General features: G+C 43.5%; 1 protein-coding gene across 6 annotated transcripts in view; it reads right to left on the reverse strand.

Moving 5' to 3' along the window:
- The window catches only part of GRIA3 (glutamate ionotropic receptor AMPA type subunit 3), a 147,643-nt gene that overhangs the window by 20,424 nt on the left and 105,915 nt on the right, over nt 1–21,304 (reverse strand). For all 6 annotated transcript variants that reach the window (XR_010475727.1, XM_065077975.1, XM_065077973.1 and 3 more), the window contains 2 exons: nt 15,189–15,387; nt 523–770 (listed from right to left, as the gene is read on the reverse strand). Coding sequence is in view for 5 of the 6 variants with exons in the window: in XM_065077975.1 (XP_064934047.1) it covers nt 523–770; nt 15,189–15,387 (447 nt within the window). In the remaining variant the exon portion in view is untranslated. The remainder of the gene's footprint in view (nt 1–522; nt 771–15,188; nt 15,388–21,304) is intronic.

Genomic DNA, 21,304 nt, shown 5'->3' on the forward strand with positions numbered 1-21,304 from the left:
ACAAATGCTTAGGAAATCGTAACGTATAAAAAAAGGAGCACAAGAGGACAAATTGGCTAAAATTTCACAGAACGTGGAGCTATCAAAATGTCTGTACAGTAAATACAGGGTTAAATATTGGAAGGTGGCATGGAGGATAACATTTGCTCAAAACTGAAGTGTGCGGGATGGGGAAATCGTCTTTGAGAAAAAAAGTAACAAGAACACCACATCATGCAGTTAACATTCGTCACATATGGCAGGTTAACTCGGCTTTTACCATTTAAATTGAAAAAGCCATTGAACTGTAAAATTAAAACAGCAACAAACAATCAGAGAGGACAACACGAAGAGAACACTAAAAAAATGGATGCATTAAATAAACGAAACCATAATTTACCGTCTTATTTAACTCCATGGAATATTGAAGATTTTAAACTTTAAAGTTACCTCAAAATCCACAAGAAAGAAAATGACAACACAATACATCAGGGTAGGTGGAATACTATAACAACATGGATATTGTTATATTATTCCACCCACCTTAATGCTGAGCCTTTGGGGGTTGCTACACCATAGCCCTTGGAATCCAGGTTGCCGCCGACTTTCATGGTGTCGCAGGGCTTGCGCTGCTCGATGTACTCGTTCATCGTCGACTCCAGCAGGAAGGCGAACTTGCCCTTCGACTTCCGCACCCGTGCCACCCCGTCCGCCGTCGTTTTGGTGAACACCGAGGGCTCGGCCGACTTCATGTACGACCACATTTTCTCGTAGACGGCTATTTTTGACCTCTGGGAGAGAAGAAAGGAGGGAAATGAAGAGCCACGTTGGGAAGGGCACAAGGCTGAGAGCTTTGGGCTTAGCCAGATAAGAGGTACAATTAAGACCCTCTAACTGATTAATGTTAACAAATAAAAAAGTCAAGGTAGTTTGGAGAGAGACACATTGCCTCTTGAACAATGACCAAACCATAAAATGGTTGGGGAGGGGGAAACATATGGCAGACATTTATTTTACTAATTGTCATATAATTGGCAGCCTGGCAGTCAGATTGAGAGATGGTGTGAGCCCATCCCGGCCCCGGCTCTAGCTCTGCGCTGGGTTTATCTCCCCGCATGCTGCTTTGCTGCTGAACCAGAGGGAGATATTAAACCCCAGCTCATCCATCACGGTTAAGGGATGCAACAAAAGCCTCTCCTCTTTGCACACGTCCTCAGCCTTGGTTTTTGTGCTGACTCACAGCTAAGAAACACTGACACTTACTTATTGCAAGTTCCCAGCAAGGCAGGAGCCTGCTTTTCAGAGCGGCGATGGCAGGCCTATGAGACCAGCTCAGCCCTAGTGGCTTCTAACAGTGATGCTCATAAGAGGGTACAAATAGTAATTACGACATTCTTTATGAATCAACAGTCAAACTTTCAAAATTCAGTTTCACATTTTCCCAAAAGACAGCAAACACAAGCTGAAAAAATTGCTGGCAGTTAGCTTGTGTGTGATGCAGGTATTTTCCTCATTTTGAGACTGAGCCAACCCTAACAGCCTCTAGCTCAGCACACAGGTTTTGTAAACCTGGAAATGTTGAGAAATGTGTTACTTCCCCTTCTCCCTCTTCCTTACCAGTAACGTTTAAACCACCCTCAGATCTGTAAGCCACCTCCAGACTCTTAAGCATTCATATGCTGGACTACCGGTTAAACTTTCCTGCTTGGTCGACAGAAGGCAGTAATGCCAACTGTATTTCTTTAAAGTCTAGAAATCCAAAGGATTTATATAAGGCTTTTGGTCCAAGCTGTGGGTATCTCGAATTTATGCCTCCTACTCCTTGCCATTTTGCTGTCCACAGCTTTCCTTGCAGAATGGGAATGAGGCAGGCAGTAGCTAAATCTAGTTCAAATTTAAGAAACTTGTGGCAGGAGACCGTTAATGTCCATCAGCTTGATGATCAAGACATGTTTCCTCCTCATTCAGGACAATTTAATGTGTTTTGAATAATGTAATGCTTAACAACCAGCCTCCAAACACTTCACAGGGACTAAGCCCTGCCTTCACCGTTCTTCAGATTAACATGCTCAGCTAGTGTTGCTGCAACTGATGGAGAGGAGCACAGAGGGCAAGATTTTATTTTAATTACCCTTCCTGATGAGCTGAAAAACAACTGAAAATGCAAACCAATTAAAATCAGCCCAATCCACAATAGGAAATCTGAGAGACAACAATACAGGGCAGCTTCATCAGGAGCTGGCTGGGTGGTGGGCTGCGAAAAACAAGCAAGAGGGATTTCAATCAATCATTTCTTGGCAAAAGATGGGCTGTACAGATGCGTTTGTCCCACGCCGGGAGGGAAGCAGTAGTGGAGGGGATATAAATGGGGCCTGAAACGGTCCTCACATAGGTAAGAGAAGGAACCAGGGCATTTGCCTGCCTTGCCCCTGCAACAGCAAACACTGGATAGCCTGAGATGTGGACAACAGCTCTAGAGCTGTGGGAGAAAACTGGCAGCCCAGCTCTGCCGGGAGCCTGTGCCCGCTGCTCCCCAGCCTGGCATGGCTGGGTTTGGAGAGGGGCAGCTCCCAGCCCACGGTGGGACCGTGGGTCCTGCCTGAGGAGAGAGAGGTGTCTCGCCGGAGCTCTTGGTCAGCACCCAAAGCACGTTGCTGGCTGCATTAGCACTCAGTACCTGAGATGCCTTCTCTGAGACTACTGACCTGGGTCTCCTGCTTTTCCAACAGCGCCCCTGATGCACGTGGGCACTTTCACACCTTCATCCCTGCTGGGAGCTGCCCAGGGCACAGCACTGCAGCTTCCACCACCCCGTGCCCTGCGGGCGGGGCGGGCGAGACCGCGTGAGCATCGGCAGTTCTGGCGTGTCCTAGTTTCAAGGTGCTTGTCCTTACAACCTCCATCTGCTTCTGAGATAAATAATACAAACGCACCTGCCCATTTATATTTGCAAATGGGCATCTAAGGGACTAAAGGAAGGTAAAATACAGGTTTACTCCTTCTATCTCTCAGCAAGCTGATGTGGTTAGCCTTCAAAACTTGTGCATGCACTACGTATGCTTTACCTTGTTTTCCTCTGCATAGTGTGCTTTTAATTACACAGATAAACCAGAATTTCTTTTTCTTTTCATCTTAACTCACACTGGAATATTTGTCTTTAATAAGTTCTTTCACACTCTTCCCAGCTGGCTTGACTGCCTAAAAGCAATTGCCAATACATCTGTGCATTGTTAATAATAACAGTTATCTGATGAGTGCCAACAGCACGCTCAGGGCTGCAAACAGTCCAAACAAAGCATGTGCCATGCTACAAGGGCAAATGGTGAACATCATCATTCGTGCTTCAAAAAAACAAATTCCACGACTCAAAATTGGATCTCAACTTTAACAAATAGCCTAAGCTTTAAAGTTTGCTCCCTTCGCTTAACTCTTTTGCATGATATTGTTAATAAAAATCAGTACATTTCTATATGATCATTGCCCACCTCTTCTTCTACCAAGTGGGATTTTTGTAATATCTTGTTATTATCAAATTAGCTAAATGAGTATGCAGTTTGATCCTGCAGAAATAGACAAAAATGCAAGCTAGAAATGAACACAGCAGGTATTGACCGGGAAACGGTAAAATAAAAGGCATGGGGCACACGGTTTTGGAGCGGCCAGCACCTGGTTGGGGGGTCGGGGTGAGGACCCAAGGATGCTCCGGTCACTGCATCCCGCTCGGTTAGTGCTGCTCTTTGCAGCCGTTCCCCTAAATCCACAATGAGGCCAAAATAACCATTTACGATGAGGCTTCTTAAAGAAAGGGACAGTGTCACCAGTGAGCTGTGAAACCTGCTGCTCTGCTCGGAATTGCACAAGGGCATTTTCTGCCCCAGGAGACATATTTTACACCCACTCAACAAAATGAAACTAAAGCTGGTCAAAGACCCAACAAGGTGAAATGAAATATCATATTTTTAGCAAATATTTTCCTTTTCCCAATTCTCTAGTTGCCTTAAAAAAAACCCAGAAGCCCCTAAAAGACTTTCAGAGAGGGATATTTTCTTTCCTTTCTAACTATAAAACTGTAAATCCTGCGCTGAAAGAACATTTTCACCCATCTGTCCTCCCTGCAGAAGTTCACGCCGTCCCCGCCAGCACCTGCGTGCCCCCCAGGAGTCTGACACCCGTGACAGGGGCCAGACAGCAGGAGCAACCGTAAAGAAAGGATTTACACTCCAAAATAAGGTAAGGTCTGACAGATCTGCACTGCTGCTAGAGTTCAGCAGCAGTAAAACATTCTCCCTCTCATTAAAGTGTTACTTTTAAAGAGATATTTAGGAAAAAAAGCTTAAAAGCAAAGATTTAAACCAATTCAAAGCCCTTAACTGCAGTAACTCCCTATGCTCTGCAACTCCTATTTCATTTCTTTGATATTGCTCTCAAGAAGTCCGTCACACACATTTCCTCGGGATTTCAAGGGGATATTATTATCATTTTTTTCTTAAAAGCAACATTTTCAGTGTTTCATCTAGGCCTTGGGACACATTAAAGAGCCTTTTCATTATAGCAGCCTTACTGCAGATATAAATAGAGCTGGCCTTTGCTTTGTCAATAGTGCTGGCTTTTTTCTTTATTTGGAGATGTTTATGCCGAAGTATGAACCACACACACCTCAGCCCCAGGGCAGCTCCCGTTGGTGTTGGCAGAGCCAGCAGCCCTTGTGCTGAGGAGTTGCTCACTTGGTCCGTCACCAACCCGCACCTAAATACACATTGCTCCTGGGTAGCAACGCGTTCATTTTAAAAGAAGGTGCCAGTTCAATCAGTCCACAATTTTAATACCGTCTTTCATTATAATCCTCCTAGTATTGACGTGTGGTTGGCTCCAGTACTGAAATGAAAAATCAAACAAACCCACAGTGTGCCACAGCATCTGACAGCACAGCTGGCTGGGGCTGGGCACACATTACCGGCTGCGGGAAGGAGCAGGTTTTACCTCTCAGATGTGGTTATTTCTTCAGTCAATTCAGCAACAAAAACCCAGCACCCGCAAACGTGGCTCCAGATGAGCGGGACCAGATGCCTTGGCTTCCATTTTGCACATCCCAAACCACCTAGAGATTGCCAAACCCAGTACATCTTGGATGATCCCTTGACATTGGTTAAATTTAGCTCTAAAAGATCTTAATGACCAAAGCCTTCTCCCATTGACCGAATTACCTTTCCCCCTCTGCAGACATCTGTCTCACACTTCTGCTAAAAGTGACATTGAGTCACCTCCTCACTACTGAGTAGCGGTGAAGCTATTATATTTGAAAGAAACTGCATTTTTCCACTATAGTTAAAGTATATATATAGCTAAAGTAGGTTACAGGGATGCCCTCTGCCTATTTCAGAACGTTTTCCCTCTCTGCCACATTCTCCACAACCTGCAGGTCTTACTCAAAATTCCTGCCTCATGCAGCCTGTTGGGATATTTTATTAAAAAGACTTCAATAGTCCTTTTTTTCTTATGACAGGCACCAGGAAATTATTGCCCAGTAGTCAAGCTCGAAATCTTCTCTTATAGTAATTATTGTTGATCATCCAATCATGAGCCAAATTCACCCAAATCAATTTTATGTTCAATATTAATGCATATATTTTCTATTTTTACTCTGTATGTTTAAAATTTTAGACTATACTGATGTTACATTTTTACCTCTGTCTTCAAAACAAAGAGTGATAAACAAGCTTAATATAAAAAACAGAGGGAGGAGAGAACAAGATAAGGTTCCTCCAGTAATCCAGGAGCTGGGCTATGAGAAAGAACAGAAGAATGTTTTGTGCTGGGCAATATCAGTGTAAGAAATAGAATGGGCTTTCTGGAGAGGGAAAAGACCCAAAAGGGAGCCAGTTACAGATGCCTGGTCTCAGAGACCTGAGTCCAGGCTACATAAATTTAATATACTTTGGAGTAGGCCAGTATGCATTGAAATGCAGTAAATCCAACAGGGAAGTGCAATAAATGGAAGTGAGAGCAGTGCAAAGTGGAGGGAGCACCTGACCACGGCACACACACAGAGGAAGGCAGAGACATCGATAAAGGGCCTAAAGCAGCAGAGTTAACACACTCCTCTGCTACACCAGCCCTGTGACCGCTTTATAGCTCTTTAACAAGGGAAATTTATAGCCCTAAGCCAGACAGATGTTGCTGATACAAAACACAAAGGTCTGTACTAAGAACGGCACAGGTATTTAATCTGATTAATACATGGTGTCTTTATATAGATGTACGCCTCACTGATATGAACTTAGGTAGTTATGTGTGAACCCTAGCTTCATTATCATCACTCACTGCTTTTCTTCCACGTGTGCAATTCTACAGCAACTAATGAATCCAGTAGCTTATGAACCATTAATAAGCAAGTTATTAAACAGGAGTGAAAAAATGTCAGCAGACTGCCTTGGTACCCCTGCTGTCACCTGGCTTGGGGATTGCTCTGACATCCATCGGTTTTAGGCAATTGCTTTCAACATGGCAAACTGCAATGGGGTCGCTACCACTGCTCTGGGCTTTTGGATCAGGCTTGGCTTTGACGCCTCTCTGCTCCTCTCCAGCCTGACTTCGAGTCGCCCCCACCACAGCTGCCCCCAGGAGGAGCGAGGGACAGCGGTGGGAGCCCCCAGCCCCATGCCAGCCCTGGAGCACATGGAGGCTGGCCTGACGATGCTAGATTAGTAACAAGAACATGATAAATATCATTAGGAAGGGCCCTCTGCCTCAAATTTCCAAGATCTTTACTGAGAAGATAAAAATAGGTTTCACAAAGGCCAGAGGGCACCATTAGTCCCTTCTTCCAAGTGCGGACACGAAAGCAGAGCTGTCATTTACTGAAGGTCACAGGGTAAGGTCTGACAGATCAATGTCACAGCTTTTAGCCACAGATAACTTGTGATGCCAGCAATTTACTTACCTATATGGGCAGAAAAATCAATCCCATCATTACACAAACCTCTTGTTTTTATTACATTCTCGGCAGAAGAAAGTAGGTCAGGTGCCACAAGCACACAAAGGGCATTTCTCTTTTAGCTGGGCCAAGCCCCAAATCTACCAAACTCTACCCCAGTTTAAGAATTTGTGGGATGTCACAGATAAGCGAGGTTCAAGCAATGGTACATAAACTAGTCTGTATATTTGTAGGAATACACAAATCTTTGACAACATACACATACATGTGAAAGAAAGGGTGAACTGGTGAATAATAGTATTTCACAGCCAAGTTTGTGACAGGAGACACTGTCATGTTGGTTTGTTGTTTAAATTAATGACTTTATGTTATAAAAATAAAAGAATATTGTAGGAGTTTTGAGACATGTTGAAAGCGTGAGCAGGCAGGTAACGTGCTGTAGCTGCTTTAACAGACATCTTTCCCGGGGTGAGCTCCGCTCATACAAACAGCCAAGCAAAGAGTCAGTCTGGCCGTAACCAGACGTTGCTGACACGTTGGTAACAGTCAGAGTAGCGGAATGTAAATCACGATTTTAACACATCCTTTCCTGGCATGATATTGAACTTCAGACTACGTCTATATTCATCTCCTCACTTTATTGCCGCCATCCATTCCTCCCATTGCAATACTGATGGGGAAATTAAAATGAAAGTCTTTACCAGGAGACAATCTCTTCCTTGTAAATCCTGCTGCGAATCAGGGCCAGGGCCAGCGCTGGGTGAGCGCTCACCCCGATGAAGCGACTGCATGGGGTTGGCAGGGACAACGGGCTGGGTGGCACTGCTGGGGATCAGTACAGATGTGCTGTGACAGCCTGTCTGTCTGTCTGTCTGTCTGCCTGGGGAGCAGGAGGCAGCACTCAGTGAGCTGGAGGGAGGGATTACATCAGCCCTCAGGCTAAGGGACATCATCCTGGCAGGGACATATTTAGCAGAGTAGACTTGTCTGGGCAACCAAGCAGCAAACCAGCCCTGCTCTGGATTTGGCTTGTAATAAATTAACAGAGAATGGCGCTTCCAGCACACGATCTGAACACTGTCAGGTCTAATGAGTTTTCAGCTCCAGACAGAATAGGCCAATATACAGGCAATGATGGAGAAATCCCAGTGGACTGCAAGAGGCGATGTTTCATATTCACATCATTAGAATTTCTAAACCTTCATGTATTTCCTAATTACGGAAAAGTAACAGTAGCGGCACTGTGAGTAATTTATCAGCACCCATGTATTTTAAATGAATCCCTAACAAGCATGTATTAATGTGACACAGCAGCATTAGGTAAAGTAGGAGAGCCTTGAAAAACCAGGGTCCTCGCTGTCTTGAGCAATGTCATTATCATTATCATCGAGCTGCTCTCCAAAAAGTAGAGCATTCAAACACAAGTGATTTTTCCCTGAGGCGCTCTCTGCTTCTCCTCTCTGGTGCAGACAGTGACGGGTTTAACCCGCTGCTGGCTGCTGCGCCAGGCGTCACCGGGCTGTGATCACCCCCACGGTGCGGCCAGGGGCCCTTTCTGATAGCTGGAAGGCCTGAATCACAAACATCAGCAGAGCTGATGGACAAACGCCATCTGTTCTGGAAGATAAAGGAGAGATTTATTCAATTATTTGCTATTAAGTGTTGGCTGAAAGCTTTGTTGAATCCTGACCTATCTGCTGAAATGAGTAAAATGGTTCAGCCACCTTAACCCTGGTTCCATCCAAACATTTCCTTTCCAGGGAGTAGACAATGGATGAGCTGTTAATTTTAGTTCCTGTGAAGATACATTTTCCTCTCCAAACCATAGGCTTAAAGACATTAGATCACTTCATGGGAAACTATTTCTTTTACAATTATGTCATATTTGATTCCCTGCTGTCTGTAAAACCGCCTGTTAGCCATGTGGCAGAAAGGAGGTTCAACAGATTAAGAGAAAAAAGCCTTACAAGCGGGCCATCTATCATTCATGCAATGAAGAGGCTGTGATCTCTCTGCACACATACATTCACCTTTCAATATTTGCGCACATTCCCACCTATATCAAACAGGGAAGGGAGAGAGAATATACAGGTGAGTAAGTTTTTCACACTTTCTCTGTTGAAAAACAGTCAAACCACAGTCATTTTTCCGATTAATTGCTACCATGCTGCCTATCAAAGATCTATACGGCTCGTATTTGAAGCTATCATTTTTCTGTGATGTTCTATTTTTTAAAGTCTGTAAATACAATCACTCTTCACTATTTTTGTCAGGCATTTGTTACGACGACTGTGTTGTTTTGCTCAATGCCAAGAACGCAGAAAGCTTAAATCTGCTAATCACAGTTTTATCCAAAGGCAAAAGCAAAGCATTTGTATGAATGCTGTGTTAGAAACAAGTCCTTCATCTTCACTAGCAAAATAAATTTTGAAATTAAAAATCAAAGTGTTTAACTACAGATGAAACCCTTAGCGCTGCGTGCACAGAGTTCACCGTGGTATTTTTAATAGCCTCTAATGATGATCTCAATATCGTTTGATTGCACAGAATGCATAAAAATCACATGGCAGCTACTGGTTCATAATTCAAGGCTTTTCCTTACCTAAACTACTTGCTTATTTTCCTTACCTCTTGCCTTCACACAAGCTTATCATCAGAGGAAAGCAATGAGCTCTTTATCTTATAACTGGGTGTAACATGCTGGTGCTTCAGAAGGCATTATGGTCAGTATTTCTCCCTCTCGCCCTAATGGGTCTGGGATGACGCTGTGCTGCCACCTCGCCCGCCACAGCCGATCTTCCTCAGGCCCTGGCAGGGACCACAACGGGGACACCCCTCTGCCGGCTGGGGGTCCAGTGGCAATTCGGTCCTTGGAGCCAGAAGGGACCCACCGGTGTCACCGCAGCCCCACCCCATACAGCCCCTTATAAAACTCAGTCTGAACAAAAGGGAGGTTTTAGTCTCCCCAAGGGCTTTTAGAGGAAGGTATTTCAAAATCCTTTTAATGGGTTTAAGGTATGTTTATTTAATTTGCAAGGAATTTGGCGTCAATCCTTTCATTTGCTATTTCATTGTTTTTTTCAGATAAATGTTTATTTTCTGCTTTGGCACTAATCTGTCTGGTGTTTTTTTCTTTTCTTTTGCACAAATTATTTTCTATATTTGCTTTAGTTTCACCAGTCAAACAAGTAGTACTTAACGTTCTTTTCAAAACATACCTCACAAGTCCCCTTACCATATCTACATGCTTTTTCTGGTACCTGTTTCCATGTTAAGGCACGTTTGCTCAGCATGGGCCACCAGAGCTGCAGACAGAAACACAAAGCCTCTCACCGGACATCTCGCGCTTTTCTATCTGCTCTCGCTGAACTATTCAAACTTGATGAAACCAAGAAGAGAGAAAGAGGGGGACCACCTTAGGGGCCAACCTTAACATGACTTCCCATGTCCTAAAAATTGTAGTTTCATATCATATTTTATGCATATATGAAGTCCAGAAAGGCAACACATCTGACCCTGGTTTGGAAAGAACCACTTTTTGAGAAAAACTGATGAAGAGGAATTTCAGGTGCTGAAAGTGCCCACGAGGGCATAAAAGAACAGTACTGCCTTCTCACAAAACATTAATTAAGCATGAAATACTATCAAAGTGTCTGGGCAGGCCATCCAAGTGCAATGAGAAGTGAAGCATTCACATAGAGGCAGAAGGAGAGCACGTGCAGTCTGCTCGGTGTCTTCACTCAGCCATTGCTCCCGTGTGTCCTCAAGTAATGGAGACTTCAGGCTGAGCTGTGAATTTCATATCGTGTTGCAAAGAATTCATAAAAATAATATCTGAAGTATCCAAGCTGAGCTTAAGGCTGTCAGCCTGTTTCACTTCTGAGTGTAAAGTCTTTAACGACAGCAGAAGCAATGTCACTGTCACACTCTATATCCAATATTCATGAACATCAATGCCAGGCAGGAGTACCCAACTGCAAGAGCAGGAACCATCATGTCCAAAGATCTTTGGCCTTTCTACTGAAACTCTTAACAAGCCTGGCAATTAGTCCCATTTCCAGGAGGAAAAATTAGGAACTGGCTTCCGAGCAGCAAGCCATTTCATCTGAGGCACGAGGGAGCCATCGGATAGCAGAGTCATTTTGTCAGGGACATCCTTGAAACCATTGCTGGGAAAAACACAAAGTTCTACAACAAAATATCAGTCCTTTGAGGCATCCTTTGTCCTCTTAGTTTAACAGTGATTAACTACATCGGTAATGGTGTGACACGAACTGCCTTTGATTCCCCACAAAAGGGAGAAGGAGCTAACACAAGATCTTGCGAAATGTTACCTGTGTCAATATTTCAGCCTGTAAAGACTTGCCACATCAGACCAATTCTGAGGACACCTCCTAAATTTCAGGTTTTCAGTAAAGTGTACTAGAGGGTCAACTGTATTTGTCAATGATCAAACACACACTTTGCAAGTTGTTTTACAGAAGCCTCTTAACACAGATATCTGCTATCAGTTAAAAGAAACAACCAGAAATTCAAGAGCAATTTATATTTTTAAATGTCTAGAAACATGTTCTGCTTCTACTGAAGTTTAAATACATCCATGTTTACATAAGAACTACTAATTAGTTATAAGGTCATGCCTTTTGAATATATGCATATTGGAGGTCTGAAACCTAGTAGACTGTGGAATTATACTCAGGCTCAGTGCTGAGTTTGGACTAAATGGTGTTACATTGATTTGATGAGCTGCTCAGATATGCTGAAGCTTCAACTGAATGTATTCAAAGATGTTAATTCTAACAGACACACCCTTAAATATAGTAGCTTAGTGATTTGAAATTGCTTTCTAGTACAGGCCTTTGCTAGTCTTCAAGAAAGAGAAATAAGTATTTTTGAGTCCTTAATCTGAAACTGTGTTAATAAATATCTAAGGAGAGGTTCTTTGTTTTCAATATGGATGAATGCCCTTTGAAAGACAAAAGCAAATTGATGTCATCTATTTATTACCATTTAAATGCCTTCACAAGATAATGTAAAATATAAAATGTTTCTGAGCATAAACAAGCAATAACCATGAAAATACAGGAAGGCTCATTTTGTTGTTAAGATATACTGAGGGGTGGAAATGCCCTGATGCAGAGAGTCACCAACAAGTGAGGAGTGTGAATAGTGCCTACTGGGAAACTGTTAAAAACCAGGCTCTTGCTGTAACTGTGACACCAACGTCAGCCCAACACCTGTCACTGTGTGCGCCTGGAACTGCAACGGTGTGTCTACCTTCGACCTACAGAGCTGGGACAGCAATGGGAGACATTGCGATGTTTAGGGAAACAGCCACCACTATAAAATAGGTCACTAGCTGGAGTCTGCCCAGGTCTGAAGTGGCTGAAAGTCATTACCATCTGTTCATCTGAAACGAGGTGCTTGTTTCGTTCCAGTTCCTACCAGGTAGGAATCCACCTAAAAGAAACCTCCAGAAGTGTTCCCAGTTGGAAACGGGGCTGGCAGAAAGGAGCCATGGACTGAGGGCTCTAAAGGAGCTCCTCTAGCACACACAGACAAGGTGCTGGGTATCTGGAGTTCATTTATGTGCTGTCCCTCTATGATGCATTAAGAGGCACTTTTTCCTTGCTGTTGTCAGTCTGGCACCTTTCACAGCAGCTATTAAGATCAATGTCTGGCTAATATATTTGAGAAACACTTTAGCTTTACAGCTCTAGGAAGAGAGAAACCTATGCAAGATTCTTTATGGGATCTTGGAGAGACTGTCCTGTACCTCCTGTGTGAAGTCATGGTCCAGCTATACAAAGCCAAGTTACTGACTTTCTCTCATCTCTAGGGAAGATTTAACTACCTCTCACATGCCATGGACAGAGTGTGTGTACACACACAGACAACCACTGTGAGGGAGGGTTGCAGTAACTTGCTCACGCAGCCATCGCCTCAGTTAGAAGCTCCTTTCTCACAGGGTAGGTGATACTGACCGGCTCAGCCAGCTGTTGCTGAAATTGGTTACATCTGGTGGGGAACGGGCAGAGAAGGATATTCCAGTCACAGAGGGAAAAAGCATCACACCGTACTCAGGAAAACTCATTACTTTTTCTGACCCAGCACTTTCACTCCTTTTGATGCTCTAGAAGGAGAAAAGGGCTTACAGGGAGAAAAGCATCCCAAACCAGAGAGCAGACACAGCCTGTGCAGCAGCAGTGCTCAGAAACCCAGTGTCCTCTAGCAGTTATTTCAGGTTTCAGCCATCATTGCCATCTTATTAAGTAGCTAACAAACACTGTACAATGAAGTATTTATGTGAACATATGCATTTAATCTAAGACAAAGCATTTGTCCTTCTCAAATCAACTGAAGAAAACTCTAATTACCACAGTTTCATGGGTGCATCACTCTATTCAAACTATTTACTCTGCACAAGTTAATACAGCTGGAATGTGTGCCTTGAGAATGCTGAAGAAAGAGAAGCACCACCAAGGGCCCACTCTCCTGCCCCCATGGCCCATCCCATCACCCCAACCCCAGGGCTCTGCTCCCCTCCTGTCCCATCCCATCCCATCCCATCCCATCCCATCCCATCCCATTCCTCTCCCTGCCTGATGGAGCTGGCAGCTCCTGACAGATCATGATCACTTACAGCCCTGCTTTCTCCAGGAGAGAGTCACAGCTCATCTCAAGACTATCAACAGCACAACAAAGTCTTCATACATTTACTAGACTTTGTATCCTTTCAAACAAAACACTCATTCCTTTGATCTCTCGGTGAGAAGGGATTTCCTTGTTACGTCAAACTAGGAAATGAAGAAACACCCCCACGCAATCCCTCTTTCTGTATTAACGGCAACAAGATATTCAAAAGATTATTTTTCCCCCCTAAGAACAGTATAGTTATTGTAAACAGCACTGATATTTCTAATCAAGCTGTGCTACCTCTTCTGACAGGTCCATTCAACTCATTTTTGCTGTGCGGGTAATACTGCCTCAGACTGGTAATTAAATGCAATACAAATTTCTACACACTTATGTCACCCTTACAAGGTCAGTGTTTATCTTGCAGGATTTTAATACAAACAGAAGCTGTTGTAGCATACCAGTCACCACAGAACTACTGAGTGTCTATCTTATATATAAAGACATTACATATAAGTAAGGCAGAGTACAAAAGCTTCATAAAATACCTTTGCATTCATTTCCAGCTTTACACCAGATTTATACATACGCGTGTGTGGTCATGTATGGAAATCTGAAGCAAATTCAAGAAGCCATCAGTATTTAGTCAAGGAGCCCTCAAGTATTCCATCAGCCTACAGGAGCGAGGGTTGTCCCCCTCCTCCCTCACCCTTGCCCCTGTGACGGGCAATAATTAGTCCTGCAGCACTGACCACCCTTCCGCACACAAAAAATGCTAGTTTGAATGGCACCTGATTGGCACTGCTGAGAGAGAACCAAGAGCTCCCTGAAAGCGCTGAGCATTTCAGTTCCCCCTTGGAAAGGCCAGATATGAGAGCTTTTCAGGTTGCAACATTTTTAGATACATAAAAGTGGTCTGAGGTCATATTTAGAGTTTTTAATGACCCTCACCAAGCTCTCTGCAGCTCAGCTTGTGGCTTGGCAAGTGAAGAAAGAAAAGATCATCTTTAAATAAAAGCATATACTCCCTCTAGCCCCAAATATTGCAAATGCAGCATTTCCCTAATCAAGGTGAATACATGCCAGTGTTCTGGGGTACCAAAGTCTCACCCCTGACTGCTTGATACAGCCACAGCCAGATGCTGCTGGGCAGTGAAGAACTCCTAACAACTGCAGCAATCAATGCACCATATAGAACCGCACGGCAACACGTGCCTCCCACCCCCTTCTCATTCTGGCAAATGAGCTCCATGTGGGATGGCATGAACGGCTGCCAGCTGGGCAAACGGAGCAAGTAGGTCAAGAGCATCACTCCTCCAAGAGTTTTCTGTGCTAAATATTGTGCTCATGCTTGCATTAGTGCTCATCAGGCTGACGTTCTGAAACTGGTGTTAAAAAAACCCCTTCCCATGATAACAGAGGTCTGGTTTTCCATCTTGAGATGTTGCAGGTTGAACAAAACCACCCGTTTTTGATAAAATGCATTTTGATATTAAAATCTGTACTCAGGCCTGTCCTGATTGCACAAAGCAGCTTTCACCAGAAGAGCTATTACAGTCAGGTAGAAACAAAGCACTGAAAACCGTGTATTAGGCACTCACAGCTTAGTAAAGCTTGAATGGAGGTTTAACATACTTACTCTAAAGAATTCTTTGGTTGAGCCTGAATCCAAAGTGCCATAAGCTATTTCGGTTTGTTTAGCCAGGTCCTCTGCGCTCTCTATGGGAGAAACCATCCTCTCCACCGTTAGGAAGGCAGCAAGATTAGCAGTGTAGGAAGAGATAATGATGAGAGTGAAGAACCACCAGACTCCTCCAACAATTCGCCCTGAGAGAGATCTATGGGAAAACACACATTATCAAATTGCTTGGAATACATAACTTGAATTTTTTTTCTTTAATGAAGAGAAATTCACATGGACAACCCTTTTGTCCATATCCTCCAGGTACTTGTGAACAGGTGACTGTGAGCCAGCTCCTGACAGCCTTCTTCAGTAGACCACACTCCACATGCACCTCGTCTTGCCTAGTTAAACTCTCTCTGGTCTCTCATTGAAATCAAGGACAGCCAATTAATGTCATCTGAGCCAACCCCATTGGAGGCTTGGAGAGGAACAAGCTCTCCTGACTTCCACAGACCCTTAGCTGGAGGAGTCTTTTGCCTTCTCTGCTAGCCCAGCCTTTCCCTGGGGCTGGATTTGCCCGCTGCTCAGTTTGGATGACAAAAATGGACCTTTTACTGCACCGACCCTCAAAACATAAGAGGTAGTAAACTGCAAAAAGGGATCTGAGTAAACATTCAAAGGAAAAAACAAAAAATTACCCAGTATCCTTTTCTCCTCACAGCCTAGCAGGAATTACAGACTGAATCTGCATATTGAAGTGAGAAGAGAGGCTGGTTTGTTTTATGTTAATTAAAATTTTCATGTTGCACTGTTCCAAGTCAAGTGTATTCCTGCTTTATAACCACCAGAGCAACAGAGAGCGATGCAGAAAATGAACTGTGTTCTGTTTCTGCCGTGTTGTTTGTTTATTATTTAAAAGGATGCCATAAAGACTAAAAAAAAAGCCTATTTGTAAACATATCATTACAAAATGCCTAGTGGTCAGGAGGTCTAGATCCTGTCAGCTCATCAGATCCTGATGCTTTATAGCTATTGAGCATCAGCCTCAAAATATTTGTTTGGGGCTGAAGGATGCCAGTGCTGTGGCTCAGCTGGGTGGGAATTTCACTGCCATACACAGTGCGCATTCTCCAAACACAGCACGTTGACCAGGAGTCATTGCAGGAGCTGAGGCAAAGCCATTTCACACATTTTCCCTTAACTCTACTGATACCAGTGGAGGAAGAATCAATCCCAGGTACATTAGGTCCATGGGACCTGGGTGCTGTAGTCCTCACTTTGTGTGAAGGGAAGAAATAGAAAGCAGCAAAACTCTTACCTGTTCATTTGTTTCCTTCAAGCCCCTCAGTGCCACCCCCAGACAGTGGGTACAAGTTGTCCTACCAACAGACGGAGACAGCAAAAAAGCAAGAGTCTCGTGATGGGCCACCACCCACACAGGGGGGTTGGCTGGTAAACTGTCTAGTCTTGGCCAGAACCTGAGATTGCCTGAGCCATTAAAAAAGTCCCATTAAATTATTAAGAAAAAAAGAAAAAAAAACCAATCCATCCAACATTAAAGGACACACCAAAGAAAAATAATCGCCAACACAATAAAAACAGAGAGCACTATGGAATAGGTTAGTAGAATGTGGAGAAACAAACTGAGAGGTGAAGCGTTGCTATTCTCCACTCTCCTCTGTCCAAGAAGCTGTAGCAGCAGCTCCCACCGAGGGCAGATGGTGGCTGGTTCCATGATCACAGCACGCACCAGCGCACTCAGCACCCAGGGACTGCTGCACCAGGTCCTTACCAATGTGCGAGGTGGTTCAGGTGGTTACAAAGCTTAGGGAAGCTTGAGGAGTGAAACGTCGCCTCTTTGTCCATCAGGCAGCAATGACTTTCGAGGTGTGAACTGCAGGCACAGATCCGCTGGATCACCAACAAGCCGAGAAGATTCCCTGCCAGTCCCGAGGGCCTCCCGAGAGGATAGGAGGTTCCCACATTTCAAGCTGGGCTGTGCTGCAGCTGTGCTCACTAACAGAAGGCTACTGAGCAGCTGCAAAGGTAAGATGCAGAAATATAAATCCAGAAAAATGTACTAAGTCAGGGAATCTCTCTATCTCACTCTCTTTATAGGTATAGAGTGTCTTTTACAAATGGCTAAAGTCTCCCCTGGCCAGCTCCCTTGCCAGTTAAGGTCTTGGCTTTATCTACTTTGTAAAACTCGATACCCTGCACACGGAATCCCCCTTACAAGGGCTGATGTAATTTTCGCCAACCACAAAGCAACGCCTGCTGAACTCATGGTGTAAAGCTCCCTTTGGAGCCAGCAGAGAACAAGAGGAGGCAGACACCCTCAGAAAGCGATTTATCTCACTTGCTGTGGTGTGGGATAAGCCTGAAGGTGACCATCTGTCTCATGGCTTTGGGGGGAAACAAGATGCCTGACTAAAACATAGCCTCTTGCTTTTGGATGACTATGTTGGGTGAAACTCATCTATCTTTTTTCATTCTTTCACTACATACTTTCCATCTTCAGAGAAGACCTGGGGTTGAATTCTTCCTCCCTGCAGCGAGCTGGACGGTTTCAGAGCCAGAGTGAGCAGCAGCTTGGCCAGCAGGTACAGCAGAAGAACATTCACTCAAACACAGCAAGACCAGCTTCATCTGGGGTCTCAATGTTCCCGTGGCCCTCCTGCTTTACTTTTACTGTAGGTCTTGACACAGGAAGATGAAAAAAAGACTTGCCAAGGTGTTTAGATAAATTCAATGGAACCACTGGGAACAAAACAGCGTGTGTTCATCGCACTGGAAGGTGCCCCTTTTGTTAGAAGGATGAGCATATTACACACAGCAAAAGGTAAAAATGTCTGGGCTCCGATATCTTGCAGCCTGCATGAAGCAAGTCAGACAGATACAGGACAAAAAACAGAGACGAGCTGAGAGGCAGGGGGAGGTGGGCACGGCTGGATCCCCCGACAAAGAAGGAACTTCCCTAAGGGTCCTACATGCAAGAGAGGGGTCTTGCCAGATGAGGACCAGAGCCGTTCTCAGAAGAGCTGAAGAAGCTGTTCTCAGAAGAAAATTGGATGTCACTACAGTTGTTTCTCCCAGAATCTTCCAATGAACATGAAAAGGTTAGCGTGATTTAACAGCTGCTACTATGAAGCAGTTGGGGTTGACATGGCTTTAACTCATGGTAGCACAGGATGGGGCAAAAGAAAAACAAAACAAACCACAAAGCTGACACTGAAGGAAAGACAAACAGAGAGAGGCAAAGAACAAGAACAAGGACGAGCGTGGCCTGGCAGCCTCCTTGTCCAAAAGACCCCAGTTCCCCCAGTCCATCTGCTGATGTGAAGACTCCTTATACCCACTGCAGGGGCTGGTGTAGAGGGATGCGGGAGAAAAAGGGTTAATGCATCAACACTGAGCTGGTAGTAAGAGAATACTAGTATAGTTTGTACTGTGAACCACAGAAATGTTTGTCCACTACTCAGGTAATAATTAGAGAAAAATCAATCACAGCTTTTAATACCAGCACCACTTTTTCTGATGAAGACATACCTGTCCAAGAGTGCGGTGTTGTAACTTAAAACCAACAACTAATGCTTTATCCCAACATGTTGTTTTCCAAATTAGCTCAATAAATAGATACTTTGCATGACATTATTTTAAAGTGAATTAGCATTTTAACAAATGAGAAGAGTAACTAAGACCTGGAGTAACAGAATAATAACTGAGTTATCAAAACAAGGTCAGACAGTGTTTTCAAAAGCAAGTAAACAGGAAGAGTGCATACCTTGAGAGGAAATTTGAACGGAAGCATGGAGTCAAATGAGAGCAAATTAGTAACAAGGGAAAAACAAAATAAATATTCAAATTCACATTCAGTTTCCAGGAGAATAACACATTCAAACACAACCTCATTTATTTATCAAAATAGCTTGGATTTTGTTTGTTTCTACTTATGGCCAGAAAACATACTTGATTTCCTATAGCATAGAGAAATAATAAGATTCTCACACAACTCAATTTTTAATTGGGCTCTTCTGATTGCTACAGGATGTCTGTTTTATGGACAAATAACCCTGAACAACTTTGGTGCAAACTCTCCTTGACTAGAACGCCTTCATTTTCTGAGCACAGGTTATGTGGTACCCACGCGTTCCATTCCCTGCTCACCGACCCAGCAGCCCTGGCCTCTCCGCCGGCGCAGGTGGCCCTCACCTCAGCTACGGGGACAGAACACAACAACCAACAGCATCTAAAGCACTGACTTGAGATGCTTCCATCACAGGAACTGGCCGTGGGAGTTTCAGAAATACCTAGTTACCCGTTGCTTCTTTGAAAGTCCCACAAAGTCATTCCCATGGCCTTTAATAGGAGTCTCTTGAGTCTTCTGCTGTGAAAATAGGGATCTAGAAATACACCCTCTTAAATGACCAACCTCATGAGATAATTTTTAATGAACCCTCTGTCTTTTTCCATCATCAATTAATTAATCTAGCCGCTTTGTTCCACATGAATAAAGAGCAAAATGAAAATACATGCTCTCATAGAGATTTCAAAGATACTTTCGCTCAGAACAGTGTTACAAATTTGACTGTGTTTTCTCCTGATTCAATTTGCTGTACACATCTTACATTAAAGCATGTTTAATAATCTACTTTTGATCCATCAAAAGTGAATTTTCAATGCTTTAGCTCACTATGCAGAAAACACAGCAGCCTTTGATAGCAGAACAAAAACTGCTGCAGCAAATGTTGATTCCATCAAGGGATGCGCTAACCCCCATCCTTTGGCTGCTATCTGATTCCGTTTAGATGACTCCTATTAAATACAGAGAGGAGAGTATAGGGATATATCCTCTGGAATATCCACACAGCATACTCACCGAGGACAGAGCTAACTAGTCATTAGATGTCACAGCTGTTCCACACAAAGGCAGCTCAAAGAGCCTTTATCAGCAAGTACAAAAGTGATCTCTCCAGACTGCTTGTCGGCATCTCTCTACAAGTGCTGTACGCTCGCTCTCATATAAGAAATTTATTCAGACAAAACTCACAATGGAAGAATGAAGCCCCTTTTAATGGCAATAAAATAATATGAAACATTCATATAGTTAATGTACTGTGAATGGCACAACCTTACAAAGATACGGATTAAGAATAGAATACTTGGGAATAGTCCCTTCTATGGAAAAGAAATTTGACATTTAATCAACTTAAATCAACATATCAGTCAAAGTACTACTGTTTCTGGAATTTAAACCAAGATATTAATTTTTTTTTTTTTTCCTTTTTTTTTCAATAACAATGCATGTAACTGCCCGGAATCTGTTATCATGAAAGATAACAAAATAACTGGACAATGTCTTCAAATGAGGGCCATCTATTAATACTGAGATAATAGCTTCTGACGGACAGATAAAATAAAAAGGTTTACTGCTGCCACTATTTTTTTTCTTCTGTTTTTTTTTTTTATTTTTTTTTAGATATTTCCAAGGCACTTATCATGGTAGTATTGGAAAAAAACAGAATATGCTCCACTTGTTATATAAGGAAAATGGCTGAACATGTCAAAGAGTCACATGAGAGCTTAACAAAAATCCTATGCACATCTATTTAACTGTCAATAAACAGCCCTAGTGGAACAGTGCAATGCCTGCAGCTTTCCATGTGATGTCCCAGTGCTTATTTCCCGGTCCTTTGTATTGGGCACACACATGGTCAACAGCAATTTAAATGTTATCACTACTCATCACCTTTAACAGCAAGCAGAGAGGCAAAGTTTCAACACAGAATTTGGGCATAAAGCAGAAAGACAGCGTAGAACAGAACAGCTGCAACTATACAGGGGGGCAGCACACCCGGGCACCGATAACTGCAAAAACTAACGTGTGGTCACTGCCATGTGTGGGTTTTATATAGGATCTATATGCACCTGTTGATAAGTATGAAATCTAACCGCTGCTATTGAGACTTTTAAAACATATGCATGACTCGCATCAAACACCAACACGCATAGGCCAGTATCTCTGAAAGCCCTGGATTTCGCTGCGATCCTTAGGAGATGTGAATGTGCCACGACTACAGAATTAAGGGATCGTTACAGGATTGTAACAGGTAAAATCACGATCCTTTCCG

The sequence above is a fragment of the Columba livia genome, chromosome 12 (assembly GCF_036013475.1).
Source record: "Columba livia isolate bColLiv1 breed racing homer chromosome 12, bColLiv1.pat.W.v2, whole genome shotgun sequence".
Classification (NCBI taxonomy): Eukaryota; Metazoa; Chordata; class Aves; order Columbiformes; family Columbidae; genus Columba; species Columba livia.